The 12,496-nt window shown below is 47.3% G+C and overlaps 1 protein-coding gene across 3 annotated transcripts in view; it reads right to left on the minus strand.

The window, feature by feature from the left end:
* Nucleotides 1-3,028: 3,028 nt before the first annotated feature.
* Nucleotides 3,029-12,496, minus strand: part of NTN4 (netrin 4) — a 48,164-nt gene continuing 38,696 nt past the window's right edge. For 2 of the 3 annotated variants that reach the window (XM_042026040.1, XM_042026049.1), the window contains exons 6-10: nucleotides 12,251-12,467; nucleotides 11,436-11,548; nucleotides 10,179-10,247; nucleotides 8,312-8,482; nucleotides 3,029-4,706 (exon numbers count right to left, since the gene is read on the minus strand). In XM_042026040.1, coding sequence (XP_041881974.1) covers nucleotides 4,570-4,706; nucleotides 8,312-8,482; nucleotides 10,179-10,247; nucleotides 11,436-11,548; nucleotides 12,251-12,467 — 707 coding nt within the window. In that variant the 3' untranslated portion in view covers nucleotides 3,029-4,569. The remainder of the gene's footprint in view (nucleotides 4,707-8,311; nucleotides 8,483-10,178; nucleotides 10,248-11,435; nucleotides 11,549-12,250; nucleotides 12,468-12,496) is intronic. The other variant, XM_042026058.1, reaches the window with a different exon arrangement.

The raw sequence follows: 12,496 nt of genomic DNA on the forward strand, positions 1-12,496 counted from the left end.
ACTGACTGGACAGGCCCTGTGCACATGCCCTGAGTCCTCTCTAGCCTCTCACCATGGCAGGAGGGCACAGCACTTCTGCAACCCAACAGGGCTTGGTCTGGGATGAGGAGGCTTCCATCAGTAGCACTCCTTAGGAGAGAGGGGCCATGCTGCTGGGGATCCATGGTCAGCTGCTGCTGCAGGGGTGGATGTGGCTGGGCCTGCAGGTGGCTTCTCTGCTGGCCCTCCTTGTACTCAGAACCTGTAGGCATGGTTGGTGTCTGCTGAGGTGATCCAAAGAGAATAATGGTCTTTAACAGAATAAAAGCAGATGTTTCACCTAATCACCTCTTGCTTCTTGATGAATGGGCTGGGCAGAGGTATCCATTGCAAAGATCCTGCACAGCTGGGGAGACTCACCTTGCTTGCAGGTACTGGTGAGCAGGGTGTGTAAGGCCACCTCTCTGAGGGAGGATGTGGGATGACTCTGAGTATAGCCTCCTCCAAGACCCCAGCTTCAGGTTATTGAAAACTAATGGGCAGATCTGCATGGCTTACTCTGCTTTCTTCCACAGGTGGCAGCGGTGGCAAAGGACAGTGGTGAAAGCTTCACTCACTCAGCAGTGTGTGTTTGGCTTAGTGCCTGGTTCTGACAATACTTACGGCACAGGATTTGCCTCGGAGGGTGCAAGGAGGCATTAAAAACCAGTTGGAGCCAGGTGTTCCCTTCTCTGTGCCAAAGCATTCGCTGAGAGCTCATGTGCCAGAGAGCGGAGTGCTCATGTCCACCAGCAAGAGTGAAAGAGGTGTCCTGTGAGTGCCTTGGAGGAATACAGCTTTGGATCATATGTTGCTGTGCTGGAGGGGCTGTACTGACGCGTGTAGCCAGGGTCAGTGTTGTGGTGGCAGCTGGTTCCAACACACCTGGCTTCACCTCCTCCAGCCAAGCACATGTGTCCAACATCACTCCCTCCTGCAGTGCTGACAGACAGCCAGGAGCACGGGGGCTCTGGCAGGCAGCCCCAGCCCCTATCTCTGACCCCCGCCACTGCTTACATCTGGCCTCCAGCCTTGGAAACAGGATGGCTGAAGACTCCACCATGCTTCCTTCAGCAGCAGGGAGGTACTTGCTCTTTAGGTGCAGGTGAGGCATGAGGACAGCATGAGGATGCTCTAGGGAGAACTGTGGCAGTTCCCATCTTTGGTTCCTGAAAATCCAGCACTCACCTCTGCTCCCCTCTTGGCAGCACAATCCAGAAAGGGCAGCCTGGCCTCAGCTGCCAGCTTTGCCTGCATCAGCGGGGCAATTCTGGAAGAAAAGACCCTTCTGTGAGTGCTGTTGCCAACTCTGATCATGACTGGGATGGTTTTCCTGCCACTGATACTTGTCACACAGAAGGACTGGACAAGGTATTGGTACTCCTGGAATCATCAAGCAATACATCTACTCTTCAGGGGGGCAGAGACAGGTATCCTCTTCTCATACACATAACAGAGGGGAGTAAACAGATAAACCAGGCAGGCTGCTTCCATTAACTCACTGAGTTGCAAAGACTTACTGCCCAAAGAAGCTTTTCCTGCTAAGGAGGGCCTGGCTGGCCATCTTGTGATCTCATATGAATAGAGGGATATAAAAGGTCTAGAGGGTAAGTCCTGTGACGAGTGGCTGAGGGAGCTGGGGTTCTTCGGCCTGGAGAAAAGGAGGCTCAGGAGAGACCTTATCTCTCTCTACAATCACCTGAAAGGAGACAAGACAAGACAACAGGACATAGTCCCAAGCTGTGCCAGGAGAGGTTCAGGTTGGACCTCAGGAAAAATTCTTTCACAGGAAGGATGTTAAACATTGTAATGAGCTGCCCAGGGAGCTGGTGGAGTCACCATCCCTGGAGGAGTTCACAAAACATCTGGGCATGGCACTTAGAGCCATTTTCTATCTGATCAGATGGCGATTGGTCAAAGCTTGGATTCAATGATATCAGAGGTCTTTTCCAACCCAACTGGTTCTGTGATTCTTTGATAACCAGCTCACCCACTCCGGGTAATGGGACACTTCTTCCAGCCAAAACCCCCTGACAGAAATTTCTTATGGGCAGATTTGCCCCACAGAAGTTAACCCCCTTCCTCCATAAAACCATCAGTGCCCAGCTCCAAGGCTAGGACAGGAGTCAGACAAGATGCCATCAGCAGCACTGCCAACAAAGCCATTCTGGTTTCCTACAGATGTTGAGCTGGCTGGGATGGTGGGCTCACACCCTCCAGCTTTCACAAGGTCACATTAATCAGCTAGCCATTGCAAATGTATTTTTAGTGGCATTAAAATAAAACAAAGCTAAAAATATGTCAAGCAGGTAAACCCACAGTTTTAAATCAGAGCTATTGGAGGCTCTTAGTGTCTGAGAGCCTGTCCCTGTGCTCTGCTCTGCCAGGGAGATGGGTGCTGCCACAGTCACTGATTAACCGCCCGCCTGGGGAGCTGCTGCCCACACTGCAGATTAAGTCTTGACCCCCTAGCCACTAATTTCTGATGCTTGACTTCACTCTGCAGTGTTTTTACAGAGCTTTTGCCACAGCACTTGTTTCCCATAGCCTTTTCTTTCCCCTTAGTAGTTTCAAATGTAGGGAACAAATCTTACTTCTGCCATCCCTGACTTGCTTCTTATAAGTACCTGCTCAGCAGCTCAGCCTTCAAGCCTGTGTGGAGGCAAAGATTTGGCCACCTTTGAAAATATATAGGTACAATTCCCCTTCTTATGTGAAGAGCTTATAAACCTCCCAAAACAAGGGGTGAAGTGGGATTTTTGTGAGCCATCCATGCTACTTCGCTTCTTTCCACGTGTTGAATTTTACCCCCCAACCAGAAAGGAAAATATCCCCCATGGCAGCTTCTTCTCACCCAGTGCAATCTTTGCTTGTGCTCTCTAGGGCATGCATGAAGACCCTGCTGCCATTGGCATAAGCAGTAACAGGAGAAGAAGATGTTGAAATATTATATTTATTACATACATGAGATACAAAAAAAATTTACCAAAATAGTATCTTTTTTTTTGCAAGTCCACAGGACCTTGAAAGAAAAATACATACGTAAAGTGGATTGGTAGACTCCTAACTTTTCTGGTGTTGTATGTCTTCTTTCCCCTCACACTCATGAACGAAATTACACTCTATACAATGTGGTTTAAAGATGCTTTATAGAAAAGATATATTTTAGTGCTGAAAACCGCAGTAAACTGTGCTATATTTCATATTGGTGTTAATGAGGAAGTATAATGGCTGCATATATTGCAAACAATAACACAGAAGAAAACAAATAAAATGTTCAGTTTTAAATACTTACATAAAAATAAAATAAACTCCAGGCCCACCATGAATCGCTGGGTTGTGATATGTGAATGCAAGTCCTTTCCATTCTCCGCATCCACTCCTTTTCCTGCAGTCGGAGTTTTTCTCCTCCGGCAATTGCATTTTTATCTCAAAGTCTCTTCTTCTCCTCACTCTGTTTGCAAAGTCTTGCTGGAGTCCTGCCCATGGGGTCCAAGTGCTGGTCTGAAGCTGGGACTTCAGTGCAAATACTTTATCTTTCAGATTGCATCCTCAGATATTCTGAGTGGCCAGTGCCAGGCTGGCCATTCCCTTTATACTGTTAATGCTGTCCAACTGCGGGGGGTCTTCAGGAGTGCTTCTGTTTCAGGGAGTTTTTTTCACGTGCCACCTTCAAATTCTTCTTTCCCCAACACAATCAGACTTCCTGCACTGTGAAGTGGCAGGCAGTAAAGTGCTTTATACAATGAAATATTTACACTAGGGCTAGGTTCATTTTTTAACACTTCAGGGACAAAAGCTCAGAGGTGCTGCACCCTCTGCAGCTGGCTCTTCTCTGCAGCCGTGCAGTGGGTGGAGAGCTGGCCTCTGCCCTGCATCACGCCTGTGCCAAGGCAGAGGGATTCAATTCACTCCAGCAGCTCCCTCCTCAACAGCAGAGAATCTAGCCCCTGAAACAGCAGAGAATCTAGCCCCTGAAACCTTCAGCAGGGCAAACAGGTTAAAAGCAAGTGGCACCCAATTCTCTTTGATGGGTGCCATGTCCTAACCTGTAAGAGGGTGTTTCTAAAGAGTGGTTGTCATTGCCACACTGGCGCCTGCACCTACTCACTGCTATGGCCACTGCCTTCCCCACAGCATCCTCTGGGAGCCTCTGGAAGCCACTCAGGATCCACGCTAGTGGTACTGGCAGTGTTTTGCTTCTCAGCAGTAGCTCTTCCAGGGTGGCAATTTAGTCTTGGGTGATCAGTGGCTTCATGGGAGCTGCTCCAACACTGCACGGGAGCGAGACAAGCATCCACCACCCTTCCTTTCGTTTCCCTCAAGATAACGATGCGCAGGGCTCAGGTGAGGCCCTGACAAGGAAGCTATAGGCAAGTGAAAGAACATTGGCCAGAAAGGGTTAAATTAGACAGCGCCTACAACTCTGAATGCCTCACTACATGTTTTGGCACTATTTTCTTACATTCCAGTTTTCATGCTAGAGGTCTTCTCTCTGTGGAGGCTGTTGCATTTTGTGCATAAAGAAATGCCCTAGGCAGCTGTACACCTCTAGTTGCAGTCTCTTTTCAAAATCTCCAAGACCTTTCTTCCGAGAGCCGACTTCCACTGGTGGACAAAACTTTTCATGTTGACAATGAGCCTGCCCGTTCGGACGTCCTCGTGTCCTGCCACAAGGTACTCCAAGCCTGCAAACCAGCAAAGCGGTCAGGGACTGCACAGTACCATGCTCAAGAGGCCCATTGAGCTGCAAAGTCAGCCTGGATATCGAGTCCCATGTAAAAAAGCACTTACACAAAGAAATGTTTATACATATTGACTCACATATATCTGTATATCTACAGCTCTAGCTGTACCTATGGAAAAATGACCCCTGTGGCTACCTGTCAGTGAGATGCAGTACACAAAACATGATTTTGTTAGCTTCTAAATATAAATGAAAGCTGAACTCTGGGGGCAGCACTGCAAGTTTTTATACCTCTTTTGGAAACTGCTATTACCTTCATTTGGCAGTCGTCTGCCTCACTTCACTCTGAATAAATCTGGGAATCAGTTCAGCAAATTCCAGGAATGGAACAGTGCAGGATGGTCCAGTGCTTGGTGTCATGCTCGGAGTGGCCAGTGGCCGCTTGGAGGCACAGACATGCCAGACCCCAATGAGAGGCAACACTAAATGTGCTGGCACAAGTACCCTAGAGGAGCCTGAAAGAGCAGCTGCCACACTGAAAAGAACTGCTAATTTCTGCTGCTGCCAGATGTTTTAGAGATATGACAGCAGCATCTGACAAAGCCTCATCTGGTTGTCCAGAAACAGCCAGAAAGGGCTGGATTGTGTCCCTGTGGTGCCCTGCTGCAGGGCTTGCCTCAGGCATCCAGGTCTGCTCTTGACTTTCAGGACACAACTCAAAAGAGTGCTTGGAACCAGGTAACAACTGCTAAACAGGGGGATAGAGCAAAGCCTTTGGCTTGAATTAGCTAAAGAAACACTGCCACAGATCCAAACAGCCTAAATGGGCCACAAATTGCCATAAATGGGGATAACAAGGAGGATAATCCCTTCCATGGCAGGAGGAGCTTCCTGCCAGCACATTTAGGGTATAGCCAGCATTAGATCCCTCCTGTACCCCCTTCCCACTTGCACCAGTCTGGGGAGCACGATGTGCTGCTGCAAACCAGGCACAGGAGATGGGCATCCCCCGGTGCTCTCAGTCATCCCGCTCCATCCTGGCTGCAGCAGGGAGTCCGCTTGTGTTGTCTTGGGTTTTCATTTTGCAGTCCAGAATAAAGGAAGGGTGCTTCCCAAGTTAAAGGTCAAGTATGCTTTTCTTTATTTCAATACAATTTGCTTTCTACTTTATCTGAGTTTTTGGGCACACACATCCTCTCTTCTGCCAAGTAAACACAGGATACGTGTGTGGCACCATTGCCCTTCACAAGACATTGATTTTGGCCAAGTCAATCTTGCTGTTACGAACATCACTTTTCAAGGGTTCCTGAATTTATTTCCCTTGAGATAGAAATGTGGTACACACACTCAGAGAGCAAGCAAATATTGCTGTGGTTGCTGATCGTGTAGGGCTTTCTAGATTTTCAACCTGATGCTACAGAACTATAAAATTAAAATGAGTCAAATGACTGAGATGCCACAAGCCAGGACTTGAGGCTGGGCAGTTTGCCCTGGCAGGCTGCTCTCTGCCTCTCTGTGTCTGTGCTTGGCAGAGCCATGGAAGGAATGGGCTCCTGTTCCCTTGCAAATAGGCAAGACCTTTAAATCTTTCAGCTCAGTGTCCCCCAAAAGAAGAATCTGCCTCTCTGGGTGTGTGGGGAGCAGGGGGTATGCAAGGGTGGTGAAAGGGTTCCCCTTGTAAGAACTTAAGCATGTTTTTCATACGAAAATAGCCCATGGAGATTTAATAAATGCTTAGAGTTTTCTTTTCTTGTCAGAGCCTTTAAGAGCCTACTCTCCTTTTGGTATCCCTTTACTTCTGTAAAACAGAATAAAACCACATTTGTCTTACTTTTATATTTATCTTTGATCTCCTCTATATTTTTGGAAGATGTGATTTCCATTATAGCTGTATGTCAGAAAATTGTTTTATGTCAGCTTGACTTTTCATCCAGCTGTTTTTGGTTTATTCACCTGTAGGTCATAAGCTCTTACTGTGATAGAGAGTTGAATCTGCTAATATTGCCAACCACTCAGAAATGAATGTGGTAGCTAAAGAAAATAATGAATTAAAAAAACATCTGGGATCCTTTTTTCCCTCTTTGACATTATTGAATCTTAAAAGATTCACTCAACCTATGTTTTCAGGTTTCCTATTAGCACCAAACGTCATGACTTTTCAACATGAAGGCTGAGACTAATTTATACTCATGGGACCAGCAGCTGCATTTCAAAACAATATCAAGCTTTGCAGTGTAAATCATGAGAGCTGGCAAGGAAGCAACAAGGGAGTAACACCTTGTTGTGTCAGAAACCTGGACTATCACTAAAGACAGTTGCATCTCCACCTTTCTGCTGTTGTCTAAGAGACCTTCATTGATTCTGTGATTAATGCTGTCTTTTCATCTGTTGGGGAAAATCAGTGAAGCTCCTCTGAACTTAGTGGAGTAGCAAAGCTGGGTGTCAGGTGTGGGCTGCCCTGCAGGCTCAGTTTTGAACAGCTTCCATTGCATTCCTTCAGGTTCATATTAAGGCAGCTGCATCTGTTCTTTCTTGCTTGTGTTTCCATTGCATATGGAAAAAAAAAAATAGCTGTATCTACTTGATTATAGATTTATGGTGTTCCAGCAATATCCAAAGTCTTACTGCACTTCAACAGTAGAGCCCTACCTAATGCTGCTGATTCATCTGACCTTTGCACCTGACAAGACTTTCTAGCTACAGCTGTGCTATCAGAACAGCTTGCCTTCAAAACCAGACACAGTCACTCCTGCAGGCATGAAAGAAGACTGCAAACACCTCATCAGTGAATAACCTTACTGTATGACCCAGCCTCACAGACAGCCCTGTCCCCCCTAGTTCCTAGTGCTGCACATGAAAGGGACGTCTCAGCACCTAAGTCAATGCTTCCATTGCCAATTTCCCAGTGGTGTATGTGCCTTATGGAAAGAAAGCCTTTTATCTGAATTAGTTGGTAACTGCTCATTTATCTTGGAGTTGTAAAGAGAGGTGTGTCAGCTGGAGCTTAATTTTGCTCTGTGGAAGACACTGCTGAATCTGCATGTCCTTGTCCATACTGGAGACTGCATGCACTGTTTAGCCACCACTGGTTATACTCCATTTCAGTGAAAGAAGATGGGAAAAAACTGTGGAACTCTTGTCTCACTGCATAAGAGAATTTCTTCCAAATCTTGTAGAAGTAAATTTGTATTAGTTTCAAAGAGAAATGTTCCCTTGAGTCTAGATTAGAACTTCAGTACAGTATCATGACTCAAATTAGATTTAAATGTGTTTTCATGGATTCAAATTAGCTTTAGCTTTGAAAGATATACATGCAATTGTGGTGTGATGTGCACCTCCCTCCCTCTGGGAGCGGAGACTGGTCAAACTGAAAGTCTGTTACTATGCTACATAAAGAGAATTGTATGTTTCAAAGTCTATTCAAAGTTTTTCTCTATGAAATTCCAATTTGGTGGAGATTGAAGTTGCAATCCAAGTGATGTAAGCCAGTAACTTTTAATCAACACTGGGCTGCAATCTCAGCTCATTGGTATGAGGCGATAGTGGGCTGGGAATGAAATCTGTGTATATGTGGTGGAAATGTACAGTTCAGGGAGTCAAACCTACCAGGATTGAGGATGGGACAAGTGCAGCCTCTGTTAGTCCAGGATTCAGGGTAGAGTGTCCTCTTGCCCCGGAGAATCTTCAGCTTTGTAGATTTCAAGACTTTCTTGATCTTCACACTGACTTCTGCATGGGAGCCTTTGTCATGAGCTGACAAGATCTTTGTCTTGATCACTGGGAAGACAGGAATTCAAAACGAGGACTATACAAACTATTTACAGTGGTCTCTTTTTTTCCCTGGTCTAATACTGGTGTCTGAGAGAAGCAGTCAGGACAATTGCTTTGTTATAGTGGAGTTAGCCCAGGGCCCCTTGCTGGGGAGCCCAGGATCAGAGCAGCTGCTGGAGAGCACATACATCCCCACACCCATGGGCAGAAATGCTGCCAGTTGTTTTGGCCATGGCCCCTGGAACTGCCATTAGGGCATGAGGTCCCATTTTCCCCCAGAGCTCAGCAAACCCTTTGGATTCCTTGGCTCTTTTGGAAATCAACTGGATTTAGGGATGGACCTGGAGGCTTTGCTGGGCTCAGCCCAGACAGCCCAGGCAGTAGGCAGGGGTGTGAGGACCTGCCCTCATCCCACCCTGGTGCCTCATCCCATCCTGCTGCTTTGCAGAACTGCCAAATCCAAATTCAGTGGAGGAGAGTGAGACATTGGTGGGGACTGGGGCAAATTATGGAGTATTTTGAGCTCACCCATACCCACAGGCACATTCCCACCACCTGGCATTCCACTGCTGAGCCCCTGAGTGGTGGAGGCGCAGGGCTGAGTTCCTCCACCCAACCTATACTGGTAGGTATTGCCATATGGTGGTGCTTTATTCAGCACTCATGTTGGGAAGCTTGGGGCAGCCTCTCACCGTGGCCTCCTGGAGATCATGATGAGCCCCATAATTCATCTGTCTCTCTAGTTTAGCTGACACCTTCACATGTTGACTGATGAAAGGGGGAGAAGCCTGAGTGCACTTTAGATAAGATTTATGAACTTTGAGGTTTTGTGACTTTTTTTTTCAATTTCTTATCTTTTGCAAGATTAAACACAGTTACTATCGTGGTTGGGAAGCAAAGCAGAACAGAATAAAATTTTTTCCTAATATCACTAAGCCAGGGCTACATTTCAACAACTGGCAGCCCCTTGAACTCCCCTTCGTGGGTTGCTTCTCAGCCTGCAGAGGTATGGGCTATCTTCTCTGCATTTTCAACTTCAGTGTGAGACGAAACAGGTGCAAGAGACCCCTGCAAGAGATTCCTTATGAAGCAAGGGAGTGCAGCACAGAGCATTCCTTGCTCTGCCACAGTATGAAGAGGCAATTCACTGGCACACACCGGGGAGGTCTTGGGAAACAAAGTGCCTCTTCTCATTCATGTAAATCCAAGAGACACATAGACAATATATATCACCCCATTGCAACAACTGAACTTTTTTGACAGGGGGAAGTTCCCAGTAGCTGCTGGAATTGTTTTATCCATGGATGGTGATCACAGTCCCTCCTTACGTTCGGTATCATTCAGGCACAGTAATTTCTAGGCTCTGATTGGGGCACCCCATCTACAGACATAGTTTCAGTGACCCATTTTTGGTAACAGTGGTTTATAGTTTCCCAGGGACACTTCCAGCTCTTGTCCTCCCATGAATTTATACAAGGGTGTTTTGATAGCAAGAGAGATGGGTAACAGAACAAGATGCTTCACCCACCTTGACTTGGAACCATGATACCTATACATTTTGGTGGAAGATCTGCCTTTAGACTAAGTATCCCACGGGCTTGCCAGGATGCAGCAGTGCACACACAGCACCTCTCATGCTTTATATACACTTTTGCACTGCCTTGCAGCACCTCCCTTTACAGCCACCTCACCCACAACTCACCATAGGTGTACTTCATCCCACAGAAGACCTTGGGATTCCCTAAAACTTGCTCTTTACATTCGCATTTACCTGGGGAAAAAGAAGGAAGCAAATGGCGTGTGGATTGTGGTTAAAAGACAGGAGCGTTTGCAGGCAGAGCCCAGGAACTGCCAGAGGTTTTTCAAGTGGTCCACAAGCCTCATGCAAAAAAGCCAAATTTGCAACTCTTTTCAGACTGAGAGTGAATACAGAATCCTAGTCCAAGGGCAATTACTCCTTGTTTACAATTAGAAGAGAAGGAAAACAAAGGCCTTATTATTTTGCCTTGGGATGCAAATAACATGCGTATCTTTCTCTCTGGTATTTTCCACACCGCAATGTACCAGACAAAATTTCAAAAGGAAATGTTGCAGAGGTTAAGGCAGATTAATGACTTCCGTGATCTTAGAACAAAGAATAACATGATATACTTATTTACGTTTAAAATGAAGTCGCCCAGACAAATGATGGAGCTTTCCCCTCAATTAACTCAATTATTGTATCTTCGAGATATTATCAAGCCGCTCTCTGAAAATGGAGGAAATGACGCTTGCCTGCTTGCATGCAGCGGCTGCAAGGGAGGACAGCTTGGTGCTGCCCCACGGGGCCAGCCTGCCTCGCACCAACCTTCATGCACCTCCCTGGGCTGGGAACACAGGAGGGAGATAACTTCCCCCGCTGCATGCTAGGCCGTCTCAAATTGCATCATAAGCTGCAAGTGATGCCAAAATTGTTGTGGGTATTGGGGAAATAAATTGTGAGCTAGAAATCCCCTAACTACCTGCTAGTGAAGGGCCAAACCCCACCCTTTAAAAAGAGTTGCTGGTTTGTTGAGTTTTAGGGAATATAAGGATTCCTTTAAAACATGATGGTCAAGTAAAATGTGAGGATATTCAGCCTTGAAATTCATGAGGGTATTCAGCCTTGAAATTCAGAGCTGGGACTGCAAATTCTTGCCTTACAACAGCTAAATGCTGGGTGCAGGCATTCAGCACGGAGCATCCGCCTAAGGGGTTTGCACACCCTTGCATTGATTGGATGAGCCATAAGGTTCCTCTGGCTCTTGGAGGGGAAGGAGGTGGTCACAAAGACATTCCTCCACATGGTAGTGGGGGAATGTCCATTCCCCCCTGCAACTGCCAGGGTGCTAACTACAAGCCAGTGCAGAAGACTAAATCTGCACTGGCTGCTGGCGGGAGGGATAGGGCAGGTGAAACACGTGCAAAGCCACAGTCCTACCAGAGTGCCGGAGTGCCGAGAAGCCCTGCTCATCCTCCCAGCCCCAGGTGGGCTCGCTCTCGTTGAGCACTGCCTGGAAAGGAGGTGCTTCATTGTGCCAGGTCACGTCTGAGCTGTTGAGGGGAAAGGGAGATGGTCAACCTTCCTCTAGGAGCCAGCAGAAAGCAGGGCCATCCTACTACCAACCCATCCTCCAGGTACAATGTGACTGTGTGTCTTAATGATGGTAAATGCAAGAGGCAGTTTTGAAAGGTGAACAGGTGGATTGTTGTCAGAGAGGATCATGAATCCATTTTGGGTTTAAAATATGTTATAGGGATTTATATACCACAAATATCTTCAGTCTGGTAAAAAAAGCAACATGTCAGATTTGGAGAGTGGGGTATTATTAAAATGTGCAGTCTTCTAAAAGTCAGAGCTTGACTCCAAGCCCAGCACAGTCAACACAAGCTGAGTTACAACAGCAATATTAAGCCTTTGGTCTCCTCTCACTCAGATGTCCCTGAGGCCCATATTTTGCTTGTGGAGAGGAAACAACTGTGAAGGTTATGGAAAACACCTGCTACATTAACACCAGCACTGAGAGCAAAAATTCCAACATTGCAGGTGCCCTGCCACAGTGTGCCAGGTACCCAGGAGAACCACAGCCTCAGCTTCCACTCTATCCCCACTTCTTGGCCATACCAAACCCCAAGTATTTTACATAACGGATACTTTTCAGCCTGCTTGCCATGTGTAAATAGCGCTTTCCCTGGAACAGAGATCACAGAGGTACGGTGAGGCTGGGAGGGGGTGGCCAAGACCCCCCAACTCACCTGCTACTGTGGCAGTCACCGGTGTGGGGGTCGCAGCTGCGGGCACAGTCGCAGGGGCGGCAGCCGTAGGCACCGAAGCCCCAGTAGCCAGGGAGGCAGTGGTCACAGCGGGGCCCTGCCACGCCGGGCTTGCAGGGGCAGTCGCCAGTGCTGGGGTCACAGAAGGTGCGGGGGCCCAGGGGGAGCACGGCCGATCCCATGGGGTGGCAGGAGCAAGCTGCAGGGGAGGGACACCGTGAGGGACGG

Source organism: Corvus kubaryi, unplaced genomic scaffold (assembly GCF_017639235.1).
Source record: "Corvus kubaryi isolate FWS band 111438036 unplaced genomic scaffold, C.kubaryi_AGA036_p1.0 129, whole genome shotgun sequence".
In the NCBI taxonomy this organism is placed as follows: Eukaryota; Metazoa; Chordata; class Aves; order Passeriformes; family Corvidae; genus Corvus; species Corvus kubaryi.